This window comes from Brienomyrus brachyistius, chromosome 15, assembly GCF_023856365.1.
Source record: "Brienomyrus brachyistius isolate T26 chromosome 15, BBRACH_0.4, whole genome shotgun sequence".
Taxonomy (NCBI): Eukaryota; Metazoa; Chordata; class Actinopteri; order Osteoglossiformes; family Mormyridae; genus Brienomyrus; species Brienomyrus brachyistius.
In genome coordinates, this window is record NC_064547.1 from 10,266,640 (window position 1) to 10,290,221 (window position 23,582).

Sequence of the window (23,582 nt, forward strand, 5' to 3'; positions counted from 1 at the left end):
ATTGGTTAGCTATCACAAATGATGCTCATTAAAAATCACGTGGTAACAGACATGAATTATCTGTCCGAAAACTGATGCTTATTTATTTGTGATAAATTAAACATCTCTTAGTCAAGCAGAATAATTGATATCATATGCGCATTGTGCATCTTAACATCTGTATTCGTATTTCCACTTTACTCACAGTATCGCTTTGTCATACTCAAAGAATACATACTACTTCAACGTATAGTTAAACTGGGATTATCGTCGGACTCTAAAGCTCGGGTAATTTGGTTGCATTCATTTTTATGACTGCACAAAACAGAAGACGCAAACCACCAAACACATATAGCAGCACGTTTTTTAATTCAATGCCTTCGTTTAATGCCTCTTGACGCATCTGATATTGTGGCTAAACGGTGTTATCTCGGTCAGAGGTTTTGACGACTATAGTCATCTTCATAAAAGCCTCCGAATGAGGCCAAAAACCAACAAAGTGTTGTAGATGAAACAGTATTATACACAAATTTTTTAACATAACTAAAGTAGGACGAACGTTTTGAAAATACTTGGTGGTGAATGGTTGCTGATAAAGAGCATGGACTTCACCAGAATAATACAGACATTTTAAAATGCGACAAAATCACAATTATATCTAGTTTGTATAATTAATAACATACCATTGTTTTGCACATTTCCGGTTGTATCTAAAGTAAGAAACGTTTTGATATTTCAGATTAATCTGCATGTCTCCATCCATATATTTTTGTAGCATTTTCACTGCTGAGCCTGTAAACCGAAAGGCGATTTCCTTTGTAAAATTGTTTTAAAAATGAGAATACCATCAAAATACAATTTATAGAATAAAATGATGTAAATCTTTAGTCAAGTTTTTAAAATACAATACAGGAAAACAAACCACAGTCGATTGTTTGCACTTTTTTACCTTGCAAGATAGTTGTTATGCATTAAAATACGTTAAAAATGTAAACACTGAACATCATTCCAAAGATCCACCTGAACGCTTATTCCATGGACGGTAATGGTGAGCACTGAATATGTTCAGACTGGTTTGCCATCACCTTCTTAGAGGGGCGTTGTTAAAAAATAAACAGCATTAATGACTAGTAGTAATTTGCTCAACATAATAACACATTACAATCCCCATTTGGAAAATTAAGAAAATAAAACATCAGTAACAAACATATTGACAAAGAAATAATTCATATTCATGATCCTGCTACTGAAAATCGATGTGTCTCTCGAAATTGACATCCTCAGGATGCAATTTCAAATGAATTCAAACAGGTAAATTTCCTCACCTCTATTCCTTTCAACCTTCCTTCCTCTAGTACTTTTTGAGATTAAATTTGGGATATGTGTTTTTCACTTTAAGAACTTTTCTTATATATTCAAATTGCACTCGGATTTGTGGTTTTTACCTAGTCACAGATGATGTAAATCTCCCCTTGCTCAGAGGATGATGCTGATAATCACCTGGAAACATCTGCAGCTAAACCTCTCAAGTACAAACATTATATAGTGTGTGTGTGTTTGTGAATAAAGCCGCAGAAAAAATTAAGAGACCACAGCACAATTTTTTGTTTCACTCATTTCTCAGTTTATGGATGTGCGTCTGTGAATAATATATATTTTTCTGCAAACTGCAGCCTGGTTTTTCCCTGTTTCTCATTAATGAAGGGCTTATTCCTTGCTGTAAGGAACCTCAGTCCTGCTTCTAGGAGCCTGATACAAACTCTCCTAGCAGTGCACCTCAGACCTGCACTTACAGTAATGTTGCAATGTTCCCATTCCTTTTGAAGGTCACTTGATGTCATCCTTTGAGTCATGAGAAACTGTCGAATAAGTTCACGGTCATCTCTTGCATTAGAATGTGGCTTCCACCTTTTACCTGGCTGGTTTCTGCTTGTTCCCGGTGTCTCCTGCTTCACCTTATTTTTCTGTACTGCTGTCTTAGAAATTTTGAACCTGAAAACATCCTGCTGCTCAGCGTAGCTTCTGCCAGCAGAACCACAATTAAACCATCATTTAAAAATGCAGATTTGTTTACAAATATAGAGTGGTCTCTTAATTTTTCCCATGGCTCTGTGCGTGTGTGTGTGTGTGTGTGTGCACACGTATGTATGTAAATATATAAATATTGCATGAATGACCTCAGAAAGACTCTGTCCCAGTCCCACTCCGGTGATAATGGCTTTAACCTGAGGTAGACTAACATACATATAGTGCTTGTAGGTAGACTAACACAAATGACAATGCTTGGGAAATAACTATAAAACAACCATAACAAAAGTGAACATAACTCCCTTAACATACAACATGACTGAATGTCTCCTCAGAGACAAACTGGACCACCCAGTTAGCAGAGTTGAGGGGTGGAATCCTTCAGGAGAAATAAACAGACGTCTTTGTTCCTTTTCTCCATTTTTCACCCGTTTCTTTCTGGGAATTACAGAGTTGTTGGTATAGATGTCCCTTTTAGGGGAGAAAAAAGTTGATCCTCTGGGGTATGGATTTGCACCCCTGTGCTGAGAAAAGCTTTTCCTCCTTGGGTAAGTACAGCATAGCCCTTGCCACATCATCTAGGGTCTCCTCGCTGGGTCGCAACCCGCGTGCCATGTAGGCATCGCGGGCACAGAGTTTGACGTGACGGTACTCTAGCGGCAGGAAGGGCACGAAAAAATCTATCAGGTGGCCTGACATCAGCTGGCTTTGAGAGAAGCCTCCTGAGAACCGAAGGGGAAATTTAAGCATGAAGCAAATAAACATTGCTTATGGGTGAAAGATGTACCGCAGTGTAAGGTGAGTGTGGATACCATCGACAGGATCTGATATTAGCAGAGAGTTTGGGATTCATAGACGTGTGAAACTGGCTCATTTAAAGGTATTTGTGGTCAAATCTTGGGACCGAAACATTCAGTGATTTAAACCAATGAGAAGAAACATTAAATCACAGGAATAACAGCTATCTGACTCTTAAATTGGTAAGTTTTGAAGCTGAATGTTAATATGATTATTATTAGAGTCTTTTACTTGGGGGTACCTTGTGACTCCAGGGCTTCAGACCGCAGCTGATGCTCCAGATCCTCCATCCCGATGTCCTCTCGGTTCTGCCCCGAGTGCCAGAAGTCCAGAGCCACCTCGCTGATAACGGCTCCGCCGATGTTACTATAGAAACACCACACAAAATTCACTGAGTCACTTTTCTGAATCACATTTGCCAGGAAAAGCACACAGCAAATTAATGTAGCTTTGATTGTCTAAGTAAAGAAAAAAACTGTGCCCGATTAAATCTTCATACTAACATACTAATCTTGTTTGATCAAACCTCTCATATATCTCTAATTCCCACAATAATCTATAGATTTATTATGTTAGTATCATATAGGCAATAAATTCAACTTACAGCCACCAAAAGATCATGGATCACTGAACAATTTCAGCACTAACCCTAACAAACATTCCCATATGCGCCGCCATGCACCTGGTTGTTACATACTGATCCCAAAATGAATCTTTCATCTATTATCTGAATAATCACACCATTATTTAGGCCCAAGAGTTCTGTGAAATACGGAAATATATTCTGTTTTAATTCAACAAATGGCCTTTGCGTCACCATTTTTGATTTTGATTAAATCTGGCGTGTGCATTACACACACCTTCCACAGCTTTCTGTTCCCTTAAGAAAAAAATCTCTCTTTTGAAATACAGTGCCTTTTATACACTGTGGGTAGAAAAAAATAGATAATTCAGAGTGTTTTCTTATAATATGCAATTTTTTTTTACTATTACAGCTAAAAGGCACAGCTATAGCTTGTTGGAAATGACACTTCTCATGCTATGGTCAAATGTAACTTTTTCAGATTTGGTTATGCAAGGAAAAAAGTGAAGGGCTTAGAGTCACAAAGTCCATTTGCTACAATGAAATACATACAAATGTGTAAAAAATTGTGGTGTTATTCAAAGGGGTGAAAAACCTGACCAGTGTGTTCCTGGACTACATCTTACAAGACAAAGGAGAAACTCTCTGAAAACACCCCCAAAATAATTCACACACTTTAGGCTACACATTAGGGTATTTTTTTAATTAATTAAGCGGATTAAAAGACAGTGAGATTAGCGTGTAGTTTCAGTGATTCCTTTTTGTAAGTTCAGAGTCTCATAACTCCTACACCCTGTAACAACACAGATTTTCATTTGAAAGTGGGTAAAATTTCTTCTCAAGTATAAAAAGGAATCCCTTCTGGAATCTTAATCTCATGACCTATACCTATAACTAGCACCTGCCTCATTGTGTCCGACGAACCTGAGGAAGAGGAAGATGGTCTTCTGATAGCTGACCCCATCCACGTGGTCATAATGGTCCACGAAGGGCTTGATGGCATCAATAAGGCCGGGATGCAGCTTCTCTGCCTCATCAAAAATGAAGAGAGCCTGGTGGCAGCGAACTACAGAGTCCCGGATCGCCTCCTTCAGCTGGCTCTGTGTACAAACCACATTGATTCACATGTTTTCCAATTGGTTATTACAATTGTACTTTTTATTCACAATTGTACCCATACCCCTGCCTGTGCATTCTTTGGTTTTCATCTGTCTCTCCAACCACACATATACAAGTGAGAATGAAGTTTGGGGGAATAACACAGAGTCAGCCATTCATCCAGCAGCTCTGGAACAGTTTTTGGGGTAAAGGGTCTTGCTGAAGGGCCCTGCTCAAGGCTGATATGGTTAGTCAGCTACCCACGGAATATGAACCAGCAACCTTCCATTCCAGCCAGAAATTATTTTTGTTGGGGTGGGATGATTCTCCCTGGTATGTTTCAGCAGTCGGGGAGAGGGGTGGGGGGCTCTAGATAAATGTTGCCCACCGGCGGGCGAGGGGCATATTTTGGATATTGGGGGGAGGGGGGCTTCTGCAGATTGGGTCCTAGGCAGCTACCTAAGTTATGCTTAGGTCCAGCCCTGCACATACCACCGCAATAAGTAACTGAATGATAGATTCACATTCATTCTATTCACAATACTTTCATTCTGACATGCAGACCTGCAACAACAAAACAACATTTCACTTATAATCCAAATCTTATCTCAATAGTTTTGTCTTATTTGTTTTACGTTCATTTACTGATACTGATTCAACTTTTCATGTTGTGCAACCCAGTAAAAAAAAGGTTTGTGCCATTTTGCAATGACAAGATTACATAACATGTCACAGTATCAGATGTCTTAGTTGATCTGAACATTTGACTCTGTCCATCTGCCAATTATGATTTAGGTTATTATGTAATATTTAGGACATTCTTTCAGACATCGTAACAAGCCGTCCCTGCGAGTGGAGAAACCAAAATGGAAATCAGAAGGTCCTGAAGACATGAAGGTGTCCCCCACCTTGTAGACATCCACCAGCCTGGCATGTGGAAAGTGGAACGGAGCAATGAACAGAGTCACACATTCACTCTTCAGTCCATCACGGTACAAGTTCTCCGCAATTAGTCGGGCAACAAAGTTTTTTCCTGTCCCTGACCAGCCATGGAAGGACAGGGTCAAAGGCTTGTTTGGATCGGGGCTTTTCAGAAAGCCCTCTATCGCCTTCAGAACTACAGACTGGGCGAGGTGCTGCCCATGCAGCCTCAGCTCCAGATCCCTGGCCAGTCCTGCACGCAGACACAAAGAATAACAAATTTTATCCATCGATTATACTGACAATGAGACTGATATACACCTCAAAATATCAGCTAATGTAATCTTATTGTTCAGCGTTCCTTATATTATTCCTATCATATTCAGAAGGGCATAGGTTAAGATTCACCATTTGTAAGGAGCAAACCAGCCCCGAACCTCCCCGACCCCGTAAACACTTACGGTATTACTACGAAATTGGTAAGGACATGTCCCTGGCAGCCATATCCAAATCTACGTTCTTGCATATTCATATAAACAAATTGTGAATGTTTTTCTACTCTGCAGAAAACAAATTATAGTCTACAAACATACGCTAAAAGGGCCGTTGAGGTGTTAATGTAGGTGGATATAACATGCCAAGGGCGTACCTGTAATATTATTTATAATACGACAATCGCCTGTGTCACAGCACTGTCCTAAAGCGCAGTACCATTCAACCAGAGACCGCATGCAGTCCTGCGGGAGCGTCGACAGCAAGTCCCTGGAGGGAACTGGAGGGGACAATAATCTTTAAAGGTGCCATCATCCACCGGGCACAGGTGTCTCAGAACAGCAACACGGCCACATATGACAATTGCGGTGGCACAAAGGTTGAAAGAAAAAAAAAAAAACCTAACATCGTTGCAAAAGTGCAAACCCTTAATACTAGAAGATAAACTACCATACATAAAAAATAACCAGCGAAATTAATAAAATAAACATTTTAAAATAGAAAAACGTACAGCCAGCCTCTAACACATACGAACATACAGTGCACACGTCTTTCATTGGGTGCATAGAATATATCGTGTTAAACATCTCATGTCAAACATCTGTCAACGTCCTTCACATATAATCCTGGGGGGAATGCTAAATTTGGTTTCTGGAGAAGGTTTTGTACCAATCATTCGTTGTAAGTTGTTTTTATTTATCGTATTGTGCTCAAACAGACACTACAAAGTTCTATGACAATCGTATTTTTTTTTTATAAATTACACACCAACGACAGAAAGCGAAGCCACCTCCTATAAAGAGAGACGAATTAAGATTTTATTTGCCTACCTTTCTGTGTAGCATCTTCCTGGTGCGGCTGACAATCGCCTTCCCAGATATTACAGTAAATATAATTAAAATAATACGTCGATACGTTTGAAATTGTTTCAAACTGGAAGAAATCCGCTTTTACAGAAAATGCCCAGAATAGGGGCAAAAATCGAAAAATCATCATTGGGATAGAAAAAACACAGGAGAAAGGAAAAGCATATAAATCGGTTCCATTCAAACGATGGGCCCAGCAGACGCTCCGGTCCTCTTATGAAAGGACTGGCACGGGAAAGGGTTTCGCTGCCTAAACGTCACATCCTCCCGCGCCGGCGACGGGTATCACCGGTTTTCGCTTTAACATTATGCATCGATTCCAGCACTGCTGGCAGAAAAGCGACTGAGACATTCCACGTACGATCCGGGAAGGTGGCCCTTCTGAGTGCATCCAAACCCAGTGACATTCCCCAACTGACCGCTGGACCGAGGCCACATAACAAGGGGTTGCCCAACTAGGTAAATTTGAACTACTGATTACAAAATGAAGGGATGAAAGTGTTTCACCCCTGATAAGATAACCCTCAATAAGTTGTCTCAACTTCCCCCATTTCTAAAAGCAGTTTCTGGCCCATACCATGCATGTAGTTTACAGGCCCAAAGCTGCACCCTTGTAACAAGTTAGTGGGTCATTCACCAGAGGTACAAAAATGGCACTAGTACAAGGATGTCACACTTATGCTTAATTTATACTCATAGGCACTGAGCTTACCCCACCACTGATGTCTTGCCTACCATGTTTAAACATCGTAGCCATTAGGCATACTAGTTTGATGTATACAATTCAGAGACTTCACAAAAGAGATGGCAGTATAGTGTCGAAAAACCATTTTATTCGTTCCACAGACAGCACATAAACCAAAGTGACCACATCATTTTGACAGTATTAAGTATTGCATTTGTGGTTGTGTTGGGTGGGTAGGTGGGGGCTACAAAAGCCCACAATTGTGTACAATACTAAAGGACAGGTTAAAGACAACAGGCAGAATCCATTTCTATCCACACGCCTTTTTCTTCAGCCATCTTCTCATGAAGACCCATCTCCCTCAGTGACAGCCCGATCTGGGAAGAAGCAGCCACGATTCAGAAGAGAAGAACCAGACAGACAGCAGTCTGATAGAGCACATGCAACCTCAGAATAATAATGGAACGGTAAAGGTGTATAATCAGGGTTCTCATCTGGCAGAATAGATTCATCACAGGTTATTAGTGAGGAGGAGACAACTGCAGAAATGGTCACCATACCTCATGGAAGCCACAGCTCCAAGGTTCCCACCTAGGAAGAGGCACAGGTCAGAGACCACAGCAAGCCAAGGACAGAATCAACATCCTTAACGTGCTCCTCAGTCGGATGCATGTCGACATTGTGTTTCAGGTCAGACATTTGAGAAAAGGCATCATCGGGAACCTATCAGGATGGGGTGGCAGCCCTCACCAGCGTCATGTTTACCTGCATTTCCAAGGCAGCATGTCATGGTAGAGAGCAGAAGCCAAGCCTGCTGGGATAAGTCAGATTTACTACCCAAAGAGCAGCACTACATTGAGCACAACTTCAACCCCGACCAGTTCAGATAGAGCTAATATAGAAAGACTCCATGGGTAAAGTCAGCAGAAGTGGTCATCACATAGGTCAGAAGGGGCTCATTCTTGCTGCCATTTAATGCAAGTCCAGCCCCTTTGAAGGTTTTAGCGAAAGACAAAAAGCTTGAAATCTTACCATCTAAGCACCCAGAGATGTTCTGAAGGCTCCTGCAACAAGACACACCTTCATATATGTAGTCCTGTGCACAGGAGTACAATCTCATTTTAGGCAAAATGATCTTTGATCAGACCGTTTGTTATCCTCAATAAGATCAGAGACCTGATTCAAGGAAAAAGTCATCACTTCAGCTGTTATGCAGTTCACACATTAAAGTGCATAAACATGTTTACCAAGGGAGCTCAATTGGCCTTTAATCCAGCCTAAAGTTGAGCCCTCTGCTTTCAGGAAGCAGAGTTTTGAACCTCATAGCAAGAATACCTATGCAGTATTGTGTAAGCAATAAGAATGCTTACCTGAACAAAGCATCTGGTGGCCTAAGAATACTGGAAGGAAAAACATGATCACGTTAGTGCAGAAATATGGCACCATGACTGGTAAAACCAGCATAACGGCAATACATCAGATAGGAGCGAAAGACAGTGTCTGTTCATCACAGGCCATCTGCTGAACTATGGATTCATCATTGTATGCAACCAAAGATCAGACACCATTCACGGTTATGGCTTACCCTGTTGGCATGCAGGCCAGGCCACGTGCAAGAGGCAATACTTTCATCTACCCCCAGCAGCATCTGTTAAACATGTAACTCATCAGTAGATAGACAGCAATTTCTGGAAAGCACCCAGTAGTCTGAGGATTTAGGGCAAGCTAATATGGACTAGGAGTGTCTGGAAAATGATTTAATATGAGAATGAGACCTACCTGATACCCAGGAGTAAACAGCAGTCCACCTAAGAGATTCAAAAGTCGATCAGAATTTCACAGAGATGATCAAGGGGGTCAAGACTACGAAGCCTGTGCCTCAGATTACAAAATGGTGGTTGCAGTCTCATCACCCTTTGGGTCAAGAGTAGCAAATAGTCGTCATCACTGCAGCACAGCAGGGCTTCCCATAGTTACAATACAGTAAGTAAGCTAACCACAGATTTTTACATCCAAAAGTAGTAGAACTAGTAGATTCTATAAAATAGAAACAAACTCCGTAACATACAAGTTTATTTAAACCCACACACCATCCCACCCAACTCACCTCTAGCCAAAAGGGAAGTCCCATTCCCAGTTTTTCAAAACTCCCACCGAAATACAACACATTTTCACCAAACACCTGCAAAACAATTACATTTAATACAAGGGCTCTGCATTTCAGACATAAACTAATAAAGCAAGCATCCCATTACTAACGGATTATATAGCGACAGGCACATCCAGAGTAAACCGAATTTACAGCACTAACGAGGTCATGTGCCACAAGAAATTAAGATCCAGAATAAGACATGATGCTTTGCCAATTAGGCAAGTAAGAATAGAGGTATGTGTTTTTCCTGCAAATCCCCTCTGGGAGAGCGATGACTATGATCCGAGCGAAGGGTTAGCAGTCCAACGCAGCACCGCTCGATAACTTCCCGAAGACTTAAATAGCCCCCGATCACAGGCACAGAGGCCTAACCCACTGAGCCTCATACGGCCCCAAATAAAATGATATCGTTTTCTGGTGCAATTTGTACAAGTGATAGAACAAGCGAAAAGTAAATAGGAAAAATAAAAATATATATTTCTAGCTACCATAAAAAAAGCAAAAACTGCGTAGTTTCAAATTAAATTGGTAGTAATTTAGTGCGAGTATGCGGACTAAAATTACAGTACTTCATATACCAAAGGCACATGACAAACTCGGCAAAGGTAACTCAAAAGCCAGTCGCTAAAGAAGCTAAACGTGCGACCAAACTACACAATGCGAAAAACACACGCACGCTTCTGATCAGACGGATCTTCAACAGGAAAACCCGTTCTGGTTCTAGGCCGACGGGGAAGCACGTGTCCGCTAGCCCCGGGTATCCATGCGAATACCGCAGCATAAGCCATGAGAACGTACCATGAAAATAGGGATGCACTTACTACAAATCAGCTAGAAATGATAGAAACCAATAACAAGTATTGAATAATCTATTCTTATGCATATTTACCAAAGACGCTCACCCTACGACAGCCACGAGTGAATAGGAAGAGGAAGAGGCGGCTATCTTTTTTATACCACCCGCACCGCAATGACTTATGGGAAATCTCTTTAGAAATTGCCCGAAATGTCTTTAACTGTAGCCTTCCTGCATTTTCGAATTCACAGATCCACGAAACTTACACGCACATGTTTCCTTTACGTATTTTATTGAATTGTACCTTGGTTACGTATATGACTTCTTTCAATAAGTTTACTGCAAAAGAAAACGGCAGTCAATGCCGTGTTCTATGAATTAGCAAGGGTAACATTAGTATACTGTACTGTAAATGTGCTAGTGTGTCTCAAATATCTGTTAGGCGATACTGTACTCTATTTTAATCAACATCAAACATTGTTTTTTAAAAGATAATGCATTAAGCTGACTATTAAATTAAAGTGTTTTTGGAGCATGACTGGGGGTTATATTTAGGTTTTAAACTGTAGAAATAAGCATGCACATATTACCATTTTTAGTAACTCTACCAAACGTCCGCGAATCGTTATTCTAAACTTGGTTGCAGTTTGGATTTGGTTGTATCCGTATTTCTTTTGTTTGAAAGTGGCAACCTTATGCATAACTGAACATATAAGCTTACTGGGTGAAAAACACGCGAAACAAAATTGGGGTTTTCGAGTGTTTCGTTCATTTAAATATAACGGAGATGCATAAAGACTAAATTACTGGAATATATATTAAAACTGTCAAAACGTGAAATAAGGCAAGAGGAGTAATTTATTCGCACAAGCCTTTGTTATAAAACGCTGTTATGAGATTATGCATGTGCCAAATGTATACCCCAGAATTAAAATCTGCATTTAAAAAAATGTAGCAGACACTATTTGTAAGGATCTGGCCTGTAACTGGTCCATTTTCGGACGCCCATGAGCCTCGGCAACTAATCTGTTTGCTAAAAAGTGTCATGGTTGATATTGTTGAGGTACGTTCAGCTTACTAATATTTGTTGTTGAAGTAAAATGCACTTTTCGACATTCCTTTGCTTTGTTACTCGGACAAATACAAAACGAATGGATAAACATTATATGCGTCTCGTTTTGTATCTTCTCTAAATAAGACCGCGTGCCCGTAGCCAACTGTAATACCGATTAAAGCGATCTATTCTTTTATTATTTATGTTAAAGCAAGGCTTTTATTTTATCACTGTTGTGGGATTAAGATTAATCTTTGGAAATGCTTAAATGAATAAGCACAAAAACACATGGCATTCTGCTCCCGACATTACGTCTCACTCTGTCACAATTTGAGGTTGTCGCTCGTATTGTCTATGCTTTCGTTCGCCCCCTGGCGGTTGGCTGACTTTTGGTTGAGAAAGTGCTTGATTTGATATGCAGCAGAGCCCGCTATTCAAATATTAATATCGCCGACGATCATCTTAATTTAATTATGGCAGCCAAACTCGTGATAGTAAATAAAATTCGATTAACTGTGAAGCCAGTTTGAGTACTGCTTATTATAATACTTTAAAAAAGGTGTTTTTGTATTTATCGTTACATTGCTTCCGAACGCCCCCTGTTGGTTAATGAAAATCGCCTGCAAAGACTGTACCTTCCTAATTTGTGTTCCATTTACACTTTTTTCAGAAATTAAATTTTAGCCTAAAGGTATATAAACCCCCTTACCCATCATAGAATACAAATAGTATCATTATTATTAAAATACATATTATTCTGTATCAATAGCATCTGTGATCCACAGTTTCAACAGAAGTAAAAACATATAAAATTTAAACTCATAGAGGTTTAATATTTGCATCATTACACATGAGAATATGGTACAATCAATTATGATTTCAAGAAAATGCAAAATAAAAAATACATTGCTTTGATTGCTCTTTCAAGCAAGTAATACTAAAATGAATGGCAAGGCCTCAATTCAATATTCATTTACAATAACAATATAGAAAAGAAAGGAAATGGCTTCAGAATCATCGCTATCTGCAAATTTCATAAGCCTAAAAAACAAAACTGAGCTATCTACACCGTCGTGTAAAAAATGTTAGCGGAAGCAAATTCAATTATACTCATTTTGCCACACGTCTAAAGGATCAATCAGCTTTTCACACAAGATCTTTGGCACTGTCAGCTTGCAGGCCTTCCTGTTATGTCTGTAACCTCCGCTAATTGACCCAAAGACATAATGTGAAAAGACCTGGTCAGTATCTTATCCGTGATCCTACAGGACAGTAATTTGGAGGGGAAACACCCTGAAACAAACCCAATTCTAAGCCGTTGGCTTATTGCCTCAACATTTTGTTTCAGGTCAGACATTTGACTGAGGAACGCTTTTGAATTTAAATGTTTATTCTTGCATAAAGTTTTTCTTCATCTTGAAGGACTTAGTGGCAAAGCTGTAGCCTTTAGGATTAGCACTGTCTATGGCTGTGGTGCTTTTGTGCAGCTTCACTTGTTGGGCACTATTTATACAACAAGGCTCTGATGCCAAAGTATACAAGCCGGATACTGCAACAAAATTCTAAAAACTCATCCTCTCCATTGGGGGAAAAAACATATTACAAAACTATATTAGTGACTGCAGCTTGTAAGTGTTTGCACAACTGACACTATAGCCTTCCTTATTCCTCTGTTATATTTATGTAATCTATACATTATATATATATATATATATATGTGCATGAAAAGACAATGGCAATGAATGCAGATGGAAAATGATTAAATGTTGTACTTTCCAGTGTGAGAAAAGAAAGGCTTAATTTCTGATTTGTCATCAGTAAACTCGTGTCCTAAAAGAGTTAAAGTCCTCAATGCCAGTAAGGGGGGAAAAAATGTACACATATAGTATTAGGCAAGCCAACCCATCCTCCCCTATGATGACATCTATAAGGCCTTTGAACTTCTGGAGATGCAGCCATCATCTTTTTCCCCAGTTTCCCTGAGTTACAGAATGCTGTTGTTTTCAAGGGTTGTTTTTGATCCAATTATCCCCACTGCCCCACTTTGAGGAGATGGAGACCCTTGAGGGAACTTCCAGCGCGACTGATGAGTGCTTGGCTGTGTTGCGGACTCCCGCATCGCACTTGATTTGGTCTTGACAGGAGCATCGACAGTTTGCGATTGGTGGACGTGAGGTTGTTGAAAAGGACCACATTTTTTCCTTAATAAATGCTGGAAATGCAGTGCTGAGAATGACTTTGGTCATCAGTCCTTGGGAGGCTTGGATGAGAAATGGTTGATATAGTTCTTTAAGACTGTCTTTTTGCATCCGTTGCCTCACCATGTCTCACTTTGTTCCTTTCGTGGCTAATCTTTTCAGCAGAGGTTCGTCATAAACCCAGCACTCTCCATCCTCGTGGAACAGCTGCAAGAAATGTGTACATGCACAGTTGACTAAATTGCCCTCTTCGAACAACAAGACTCTCAATACTTACAACCTCATACAAACCTAGGAAAAATTCCAATGACAATGAGTGAGGATAAGACAATCCATTCCATCAGGATACAATGCACTCCATGAATGTCAGATGTCATAAATCCTCATAATTCATAATTACTCATAATTCCCAGTTTTCATCAGTACTTGAACTGTGACAATCCTGACCACCTTTTTTTTAGTACCATAACACCAAGAAAATACACATATTCTAAAGGCCTCAGCTGATGGCGGATTTAACAGATATCCTACCATTAGCAACTGCAGTGATCTCAAAGATAAAACGCATTACACAGAAGAGCTAATTGACCTTTTTTGACTGGAGTGTGGTCCAGAAAACAGCCTGCATCATACACACTTATGGACCAAATGCTATTGCGGTTAGAGTTTCTTTGAAGTGTGTTCAGATCTTTATCTATCACTCAAAAACGAATAACATGTAGAGTGATCTTACCTATAGTTTTAAAATAGATGAGGGATATTATTAGCCAACCTTTAACTTTACTATGTCAGAAATTCTTATCTGCTGGTGTGGTGCCTTCTGATTGGAAGCATGCTAATATAACGCCCTTATTCAAAAGAGAATAAAAGTAACCCAGCAAACTATGTGCCAATCAGTTTAACTTGTTTAACTGTAAACGTAATGGAAGCTATAATCCAAGTGAAAATGGTAGATTACCTGGATTCAAATAACATTCTGAGGGATAACCAACATGGATTTAGGAGAGGTAGATCCTGTTTAACTAATCTACTGGACTTCTTTGAGGAAGCTAGAAGATAAATTGATCACAAAAAGGCCTACAATGTGATCTACTTAGATTTCCAGAAGGCCTTTGATGTTGTCCCCCACAAACGGCTCCTGCTTAAGCTGAAAGCTGCGAGGATTTTAGGAACTTTAGCAGCTTGGATCAAAAACAGGAACAGGAAGCAGCGAGTAGTTATTAGAGGCACAATGTCAATAATGGGGTACCGCAGGGTTCAATTTTAGGACCACTATTGTTCCTAATATACATTATGATACTGACACCAATACATACACTAAATTGGTTAAATTTGCCGATGACACCAAGGTGGGTGGTATAGCAGATACTGAAATAGCAGAACAAAGGCTACAACGGGATCTTGATTTAATTAGCGACTGGGCTGATGCCTGGCAGATGAAATTTAATGTAGATAAATCTAAGGTAATCCATGCAGGGAGCAGAAATATAAAAGTACAGACATTTTATGGGATTCACTGAAATCCTCGGTGTGTATGTTGATGCTTCCATGTCTCACTCTCGCCAATGTGGGGAAGCAATTAAAAAGGTCAATAGGATGTTGGGTTACATCTCTAGGTGTGTGGAGTTTAAGTTAAAGGAGGTGATGCTAAGATTGTACAATTCCTTGATAAGACCCCACCTAGAATATTGTGTGCTGGTTTGGTCACCATACCGTATAAAGGACATTGCTGCCTTGGAAAGGGTGCAACGTAGGGCTACAAGAATGATTCCTGGTCTAGACGAATGTCTTATGAGGAGAGGTTAGCTGAGCTGGATCTGTTCAGCCTCGAGCAAAGGAGACTAAGGGGGCACATGATCCAGGTTTATAAGATTCTAATAGGTCTGGATGCTGATCAGCCAAATGGCTACTTCAATATCAGTATACTAGAACTCGAAGCCATAGGGGAAAATAGTGGGAGAACATTTTAAATTGGATTTGAGAAAGCACTTATTTTACACAATGTGTAATTAGGGTATGGAAGTCTTCCTGTTAGTACAGCGCAAGCTAAAACCTTGGGTTCATTTAAATCAGAGCGACATAAGATTTTAACAACTCTGAGTTCTCCCCAAATGAGCTTGGTGGACCGAATGGCCTCCTCTCGTTTGTAAATTTCTTATGTTCTTAAATTCATGTAGCCTTTTCAAAAAACACCGATGCCACAGCTAGTAGTTCTAAACAACTACAACCGTTCAGTCGCATGTTTGGCTGCGCGTTTGCCAGCTCACCCGCGTCTCCCACTGCAGCTCCTTCTCCTTCCTCTCCCTGGCCTCCGCCCTCTGCTTCTCTTCCAGTCGGTGCTTGGCCTCCGTTGCCGCGTCGATGTCTTTCAGCTTCAGGTTCAGGGTGACGTCCCTCCACAGGCTGGAAGACAGCATGATTAACGGGGGCTCCTTTATACGGTATGGTGACCATAAGACATTCGGTCAGATGCCGGCGCGTTTCTGTCTGCTTTCTGCCTGGGTGCGATTCACTCACTTGCGCGACTCATACTCCAGCTGATCTTCCAACTTCCTCACCTTCTTCTTGATAATGCCCAATTTTTTAGTGTCAATAAACAGGGTATTTTCCTGTATGAAGAAAAAATAATTCAAAGTATTAACACTCCCTGTGGATATACAGAGCCACATGACACAGATTACACACAAAAAAAAAAAGATTTTCCACTAACGAAAACACTTTTAAAAAGCAAAAACCCAGCTAAGGAATTTGCTGCCCAAATTCTGTATTGCCTCCAGAATCAAACCACTACATACCAACAAATTATCTTTGTGGGAACTGGGTCACCTGACAGCCTCTGCCTGGGATGTTTATGCCCTCCTAACTCAATTTTAGTCTCATAACACTGAATGAACTAATAGAATCATCATTATCTTTAGTTATCATTATTTTGGTAGTGGGAGAATCTGTCATAGCAGTTGGCCGCATGCGAGTTCCTGTTTTTAAAATAACTGATTTTTGGTAAATGAGTCACTTTCATTTCTGAGTTTTTTTCTAGTGAAAGATCTGGTCACCAGTCCCTTTCACAGGCAACTTCTATGTTTTAACAGGACTCGGTGTTATACGCGAATCTGGCAGGTGCATTTCCTGTGGTAGGAAAGCTGACCGGTCTGGACTGGCTGGAACTCACCCCTGAGGCCCATTTTGCATACATCACTCCATTCCACTCGCCCTCAATCGAGCAGAATGGCTTCTTGTCATTCGGGGAGCTGCCGGCAAGGAGACGGGTAAATGAATCATTATTTGGAGGTCTGGGCTAAAGGCCCGACAGGGCGGGGGCTCCATTTCCCAGGCACACGCTTACAAAATCTCTGCCGTTATCCTGTGCTTCTTGCCGCCGTAGAAGGGCTTGGTGTGGAACACGATGTTGGCACTGTAGCCCGACTTCGAGCAGGAGATGTTGCATTCTCCACCCAGCTCCACCCAGGGGACCGTCAGGATCGACCTAGAATGAGCAACCCCCCACCCCCATAGCATGTCATGAGTCACCTTCCCAAATTGCACCTACAGCCTACTCTCGAAGACCCTCGTCCTACCTGCCGTAGCCGTTTGGGAAGGTGAGGATGTAGTGTTCATCGTGTTCCAGACAGGATACACAGCCTTGAGGGGGGGGAGAGAAATTAGCATTCCACGGTTACAACTACTGTTACGGAGAATAACTCAAAAGTACCAGCATCTAATTAGAAAGTCATATTTGCAATAGTAGATGTACCAAGTCCTTACCCTGGCCGATGTTATGGACTCCTATTGACATCCCCAGGAACTTTGACTTGGTCCAGATGTGCGCGTTGAACTGGATTTTTTTGGTGAAACAGTCAGCATAGAATGCAGATACTGTGGGGGAAAAAGTGCAGTGTCACAATGGATCAGCATCACAGGGGATCAGCATCACAGCAGATCAGCGTCACCAAGCTCCGCCTCCCGGTCGGCATCAGCAGGGACTCACTAGGGGGGTGGTGAGAGACCTGTTCCGCCACGAAAGACACACTGCTCTTCCCACACCAGGGTACGGGGCCCTCAGATACCGGCTCCTAGCCAGAGAGGACAGCGAGGGTCAGAAGGAAGAGAGAACTCTGACACATCCCTAGTGTGAGTGGATATGAGATGCTATAGGGTCACAAATGGTGGGGCTAATATTAATTATTATTTCTCAGTGGAGTTTCTTGGGGCCAAAGGCCTTGGCTCTGTCCCTCCGGCCTGAATGGGCTGTCTCACCATAGGTGCCATTTCCTCTCCCTCAGAAGGAAGATCCCAGTGACAGAGGAAGATCTCTCCCAGGATGGGGTTGTAGGGCTTTTTGGCCACTGAGCCTTTCCTTCCCGCGTGAAAGGCAGACAGGTACCACTTGACCACATACACCATGCGGTCTCTGGGGTCAGCCTGGTCTGCAATACTGCAAGAAATCACACAGGGAGTATGGTCAAGGGGTATGGAGCATGTAAAATATGTATATGCTGGAAGAAGACGTGGGCACTGAATCTGTTAACTCAAGGGTTCCCAAACTTTTTCAGCTAATGTTTAATGAATTAATTGTCATAAAAACCAATACAAATGATAAAATTATATTTAATATAGGGGGCGGCATGGTGGTGCAGTGGTTAGCACTGTTGCCTCACACCTCTGGGACCCGGGTTCGAGTCTCTGCCTGGGTTACGTGTGTGCGGAGTTTGCATGTTCTCCCCATGCTGATCCCCTGTGATGCTGATCCCCTGTGATGCTGATCCATTGTGACACTGCACTTTTTCCCCCCACACGTTTCCAGAACGAATTGTGCTCGGATCAGAGGTTTTACTGTATTTTTATTTTGTTTGATTTATAGTCTTATCTGTATACAAATAAAATCCAATTACAATATAAAAAAACAATAAAAATAATCATTAAGCATTTCTCTATTCCTCTAATTAATAAACTGTTAATAAAATGTTGCTGCCATGTCTGGAATATTAAATTTTGCTTATCCTGAAATTCCGCAGTTAACTGATATTAGATGGATACATCCAAAGCTCCCTTTGACCGAACAAAATGGTCATTGTAAGTCTTATCCTTTATTAGAATTTCACATGTTTGCTCAAAAGAAACAAGAAAAACTCATAGTCACTGGTGCGAGTGCTTGTTGTTCATAGTTTCTTCTGGTATGTAAACGTCAATCAGCTGTGAAAATTTTGCATCTTAATTGGTCTGGAAAGGTTTTGATGTCATATTTGCATCCGAATTTCGCAAACGCATGTCGTCTTTTTCATGTCATGTTCAGTGTGGAAAGTCCTTAAGACACAGACATATACAATTAACGCACCTCTGACACTGACTTAACCCTGAACTTGTGCTTCCACTGTCAAAACCCTGTCTCTCGAATTTCTCCTCTTGTAATGGAAAAAAACTCTTTTGCCTTGTCCTTACGCTGAGGGTGCTTTGTTTGAAGCTGTCGATGTAATTTGTTCATTTTAAAACTGACTTCGTTACCTCTCCACACAAAACACATTAAGGATGTTCCTCCTCATTTCATAGGGCTTAAGTGAAACCAACTGAAATAAATTTTTAATTATGTTTATCTTTGGACGTTTTGAAGACTCCTTGAAACACTAGCTATTCCGACTGACCGACTGACTGACTGTATACTCTCGCTAAATTGGAATGATGAATAGAAACAGGCCGCTCTGACTGGACAGAAAGTGTCCAATATGATGAAGTTTCAAAATGATAACGGCACAGTAACTAATCATCGACAAGTTGTGTTCGCAGCGTCCTCTGCAGAGGCTCGTTGTTTGACAGGTGCAAGGAAAGACACACTGCACCTCGTATGCCATATTATAAATTAGTTTTTTCATGGTAAATCGGTGACCCAACATAACTGCGACTTTGCCTCATTTTGGGTCACGACCCACAGTTTGGGAACCCCTGTATTAACTGACCAACATACCTGACAAACAAATCCGGGTGTGCAAAGAAATCCGCATACATCTCCAACAGTGACCTTCTCTCCAGAATAAACGTTGGCAGGACCACCTGAGGCAGAGATGACGGTAAATTCAAGACCCACTGGGGGAGTGAGGCCTTCACAAAGGGTTACAGGTGCTCCTTTCTGAAAACAGCGGTCTTTCGCAGGGGCAGGGGGCGCTTACCTTGGTGAGGTCCATCCCCAGCCGCACCTGGGACAGCAAGTGCATGATGACACTCTTGTGCTCCTCCACGGACTCCCCTTCTGGGTCGTCATCGCGATCGTCGTGGCTGTCGAACTGGTCTGCAGACAACATGGCCGGGGCGTCAGTGCGCAGCCCCACCGGGCAGTGCCACCCGTTTAGAGGATGGCCCTGCTAACTATGCTGTTACACCAAGCTGGCCATTCGCACAAAGGCATCTTTAAAGGGAAGCAGCTGTCACACCAGTGTAACCAGTCAGGAAATGATGTAATGTCACCTCAGAAACATATAAAGAAGCCACTGCCCTCTTATGATGGCATTAAAGATATCATATAAAAATTATCACATCTTAACATTTCTCCTCATCAGAGAGACGAACAGGAAATGTAACAGGCAGCCAGACTTAACTAACACAGCAGCTTGAAATGGATAATTAGAAAAAGGAAAAAAAAAAATGGAAAAAAGGCCAAACCAGTTTATGTAAAGGAGCTCTGTTGTCACTCGATCATGTTGGCACTTTTTAGTTATGTGAAACCAAAACTAGGAGTAAGAATTGAAAAAGCTTGTTCCCTAAGTCAGTGTTAAGAGGAAGCATTTCGGGATGCGGTTCTGATCCTGTAATCAGCAGAATCTCATATTCCAAAAGCTGAAAGGAGATGGGAGGGAACGGTCCACGGCAGAGCGCCACCCTGAGGATAGTACCTGCATCCGTGGTGCCGTTGGACATGGAGGAGTTGAGAGAGTCGTTGGTGTGCGGTCGCTTCAAGGCCGTCCCTGTGCCACCATGGGGCGTAGGTCCGAGTGGCAGGGAGGAACTAAGGCAAGAGAGAGAGCAGGAGGCATTTCTGCAGGCCGCTCTGAAACTGCCACTGGTGAGTCAAGGGAACTGTAAAAGCACTGCCACCTACTCATTACCTCCATTCCTCTATTCATTATGAATTGTCTGAGCTGAAGTGCCTTTCAAACAAACAACGACGAAGGGTCCAATGTGGGCATATCCATTCCTAACCCTCAATGCAAGAGTAATAAGCAAACGCTTTGACCTTTTGATTACAAACGAGTTGCCCTGAATTGGGATGCCGGCTGTCGTTTGCCCCCTGGTATGGCCCCAGGGCAGAGGGACTCACTCTATACAGTGCTTGGGAGAGGTGCTGCTCCACTCGTCGGCGTCATAGAACTCATCCTCGCTGCTGGAGTAGGAGAAGTCGGGCACCGTGTTGGAGGAGAGGTTGATGTGGCTCGGGGTGGTAATGCTGCTGCTGCTGGGGGCTGAGGGACCACTGCCTGCGGAGGGAGGGCAAGGACGGGGGCCACGGTTGCTTACTGGGGGGGTCTGGGTGGCTCTCAGAATCACAATCTTTATTGTTTGCCAAGTACCAAGTCTACAAGGAATTCCCTCTTCATATGGGTACAAAAGACATAAATAAATAAAAAAATATAGACTATAAACAAGCAAGGATAACATAACAGTGTACATGTGCATGTGTGTACTAACTGCAATGCTGAAACTGGGAAAGGTTCTGACTCAGAAGGATAATGGAACAGTATGAAGTACATGAATATGGGTTTTAACTCTCTGGGGTCTAGGGGTAAGGAACACACTTTCACTGACTGGGGCGTTGTCACACATTTCACTCAATATCATAAACTTAATTCATAGCAAATAAATATTTAATATTTGTTTTGGCATTAAATTCATCTTAATCTTAGTGTGCTTTGTAAATATGTCAGATTTATGTGAAGTTTGTAATCGAACATCAAAGTATATAGACAATGCAAAATGCAGTTTGGAACACTTGCAGAAATATTATAAAAGTACATAGTAAGCAATGGTGGCAGTTTGTTTTGATCCCAGATATCTGATCACCAAAGTCTTGGCTACATGAAGATGACTAAATGGCATAGTTGCAACATTCAGTTGGATAAATAAATAAGAAAAATCTACCTCATGTCACTATTTCTGGTCTCCTTTCATTGAATATGTAGGAGCTCTCGTGTGTATGCATGAGCCATTCACACCTGGCTACCCCCCCTCCCCTTGTATGGCGCTGATGGGGATGCATCTGGATCGCATTTCACCGTTGCGTTGTTCATCAAATCACCATGTGAATGGAATATGCAGAAATGTGGCTGTTTATAATGCGAATAGCGATCTTCAGGTGAGGGCGGCACTACACGCCCCCCATGCAGGTAAAACAAAGAAAGGTGACATGGTTTACTTTTTTTGCTGATTTAACCTCATTTTAAAAACCTTAATACTTCCGACAATTGACGTTTTGAAAATAAAACAGATTACGGATTTAGTCAGTTTTTTTCCCCCCATGTTTCTACAATACGATTTCAGTGAGTTATGAACTGAAATACACAAGAAAGATACACGGCATCGCGACGATGCCGTCGACTCCAGAAGGTTAAGCAAACAGCTAGCAGCAAACCACCTTTCATTGATCATTCCATTTCGATACCAGAAGGATGTTCTGATCACAAGTCCCACACATCCCTTATTGGGCATGAGGGTGAAGCTGAGGGTTAAGATGAAGGTGTGTGTACCTGTGCTGTTTGGCGTTGGTGTCTGCAGGCTGCCCATCACTGTGATCACAGGTCCCACTGCCAGGGAGGAGGGCCGCTGCTCTGCCTTGCCCGTCTGTGCACTGTCTGCATGGACAAGGACAGCAAACGCAACAGCCCAGTCACCAGGACAGGCATAAAGAACACAAGGACGTCAGACCATGTCCCAAAAAAGGTCCATAACAGGCCTGGGAATCTGTGTACCCAAACCAGAACCACACAACAAGGAAAAAAAAAAAAACTACAGGACCGACTACATGGCTACATTGATTAGATGACTGAAGAGACTTACTACAGTGCACATATAGAAAGAACCGCAAAAAGGAGAGGGAATCTACATTTACAGTGAGAACAAAGGTAGCTAAACCTACCTGCAGGAAGGGTAGTCTGTGTTGGCATGCTGCTGACTACAGTGGTCTCCAGAGGGCTGGGCTGATATATCCCATCTACTGGGTTGATGGTGCTCTGCAAGCCAATGGTTGGGGTGGAAGGTAGAGGGTGGAGAGAAAACGAACCAATGAAGACAAGAGACATCATCTTCTGGACAAGCAATACAAGCTGTGGTGAAACCAGGCCTGGCGCTGGTCTCCCTGAATATGGCGTCAGTACTGCAAACACATGGAGGACTAAAACAGCAACACTGGCTCAGAATTCACTAGAAGATCTGAGTGGAAATGACCCCCTTCCATAATCCGTACTGTGACAAGCAGCCTGTATGGATCACTCCAATCCAGCTCCCGGAGTTGACACTCATTCTCTGAAAGGCAGACATACACTGCTAATCTATCCATGGAACTCTCCAAGCTGCACTGTTCACATATTAACAAATCTGAAATCATACATAATTAAGAGCTTCCAAAAGCAGCACAGTACTACCGGAGGGTGACATGTCAGGCAGGAGCAGAGGCTCCTTTAAAAAGGCAGGAGGCATGCTGAGGATGGTACGAAGAGCAAAACCTAAGAGCGAGTATTGCCGTTTTCCAAGGAACACATTCACACACACACCCGCACGTGAAGCGGTTGTCACAAGCCCCAGAGAGACAAATGGCAAACACAGCCTTAAAGTCTCAATCTTAAAGTCTGAGAAAAATTAGTCATGAATGAGCTTGTGAATGCTGGGGTGTCTGGAGGTCTACTTAATCCCCACGCTGCCCACGGGGTTTCTGGGAAGGGGGCACCTGCTCCAGA

The 23,582-nt window shown here is 41.9% G+C and overlaps 2 protein-coding genes and 2 non-coding genes across 18 annotated transcripts in view; all 4 read right to left on the bottom strand.

Annotated features, from left to right (window-relative positions):
• Window positions 1-2,183: 2,183 nt before the first annotated feature.
• On the bottom strand, window positions 2,184-10,555 carry tor3a (torsin family 3, member A). Of its 12 annotated transcripts, none has more exons than XM_048977229.1 (14): window positions 10,505-10,555; window positions 9,558-9,632; window positions 9,230-9,258; window positions 9,036-9,098; window positions 8,821-8,850; window positions 8,483-8,514; window positions 8,216-8,261; window positions 8,011-8,041; window positions 6,730-7,827; window positions 6,057-6,179; window positions 5,395-5,660; window positions 4,313-4,488; window positions 3,047-3,171; window positions 2,184-2,729 (listed from the first exon to the last, which is right to left on the bottom strand). In XM_048977229.1, the coding sequence occupies exons 9-14, from the start codon at window positions 6,893-6,895 to the stop codon at window positions 2,482-2,484; spliced, it is 1,104 nt and encodes a 367-aa protein (XP_048833186.1). In that variant the 5' UTR covers window positions 6,896-7,827; window positions 8,011-8,041; window positions 8,216-8,261; window positions 8,483-8,514; window positions 8,821-8,850; window positions 9,036-9,098; window positions 9,230-9,258; window positions 9,558-9,632; window positions 10,505-10,555; the 3' UTR covers window positions 2,184-2,481. The 12 variants fall into 12 exon arrangements, with proteins under 12 accessions (XP_048833186.1, XP_048833181.1, XP_048833184.1 ...); XM_048977224.1 differs by having other exon boundaries at window positions 10,492-10,555; XM_048977227.1 differs by having other exon boundaries at window positions 10,424-10,514.
• On the bottom strand, window positions 7,895-7,970 carry LOC125709383 (small nucleolar RNA SNORD47). Its single transcript, XR_007382693.1, has one exon. It is a non-coding gene; the product is annotated as a small nucleolar RNA SNORD47 (small nucleolar RNA).
• On the bottom strand, window positions 8,919-8,999 carry LOC125709384 (small nucleolar RNA snR60/Z15/Z230/Z193/J17). The gene has a single exon (XR_007382694.1). It is a non-coding gene; the product is annotated as a small nucleolar RNA snR60/Z15/Z230/Z193/J17 (small nucleolar RNA).
• A 1,704-nt stretch (window positions 10,556-12,259) lies between the features above and the next one.
• Window positions 12,260-23,582, bottom strand: part of osbpl9 (oxysterol binding protein-like 9) — a 29,739-nt gene continuing 18,416 nt past the window's right edge. For all 4 annotated transcript variants that reach the window (XM_048977256.1, XM_048977255.1, XM_048977257.1 and 1 more), the window contains 15 exons: window positions 22,766-22,859; window positions 22,377-22,481; window positions 20,954-21,110; window positions 20,529-20,641; window positions 19,809-19,927; window positions 19,607-19,692; window positions 17,905-18,082; window positions 17,636-17,720; window positions 17,413-17,523; window positions 17,226-17,289; window positions 16,994-17,134; window positions 16,820-16,898; window positions 16,168-16,259; window positions 15,918-16,053; window positions 12,260-13,857 (listed from right to left, as the gene is read on the bottom strand). In XM_048977256.1, the coding sequence (XP_048833213.1) occupies window positions 13,780-13,857; window positions 15,918-16,053; window positions 16,168-16,259; window positions 16,820-16,898; window positions 16,994-17,134; window positions 17,226-17,289; window positions 17,413-17,523; window positions 17,636-17,720; window positions 17,905-18,082; window positions 19,607-19,692; window positions 19,809-19,927; window positions 20,529-20,641; window positions 20,954-21,110; window positions 22,377-22,481; window positions 22,766-22,859 (1,638 nt within the window). In that variant the 3' untranslated portion in view covers window positions 12,260-13,779. The remainder of the gene's footprint in view (window positions 13,858-15,917; window positions 16,054-16,167; window positions 16,260-16,819; window positions 16,899-16,993; window positions 17,135-17,225; window positions 17,290-17,412; window positions 17,524-17,635; window positions 17,721-17,904; window positions 18,083-19,606; window positions 19,693-19,808; window positions 19,928-20,528; window positions 20,642-20,953; window positions 21,111-22,376; window positions 22,482-22,765; window positions 22,860-23,582) is intronic.

Excerpts from the sequence above, each read along its gene's own strand:
- tor3a (XM_048977229.1), bottom strand. The coding sequence starts at position 6,895 with ATGATGATTTTTCGATTTTTGCCCCTATTCTGGGCATTTTCTGTAAAA. Across the intron at positions 3,172-4,312 it reads ACCATCTTCCTCTTCCTCAG|TAACATCGGCGGAGCCGTTA; the intron begins GTTCGTCGGACA and ends GTGTTTCTATAG. Across the intron at positions 2,730-3,046 it reads TGAAGCCCTGGAGTCACAAG|GAGGCTTCTCTCAAAGCCAG; the intron begins GTACCCCCAAGT and ends TTCGGTTCTCAG.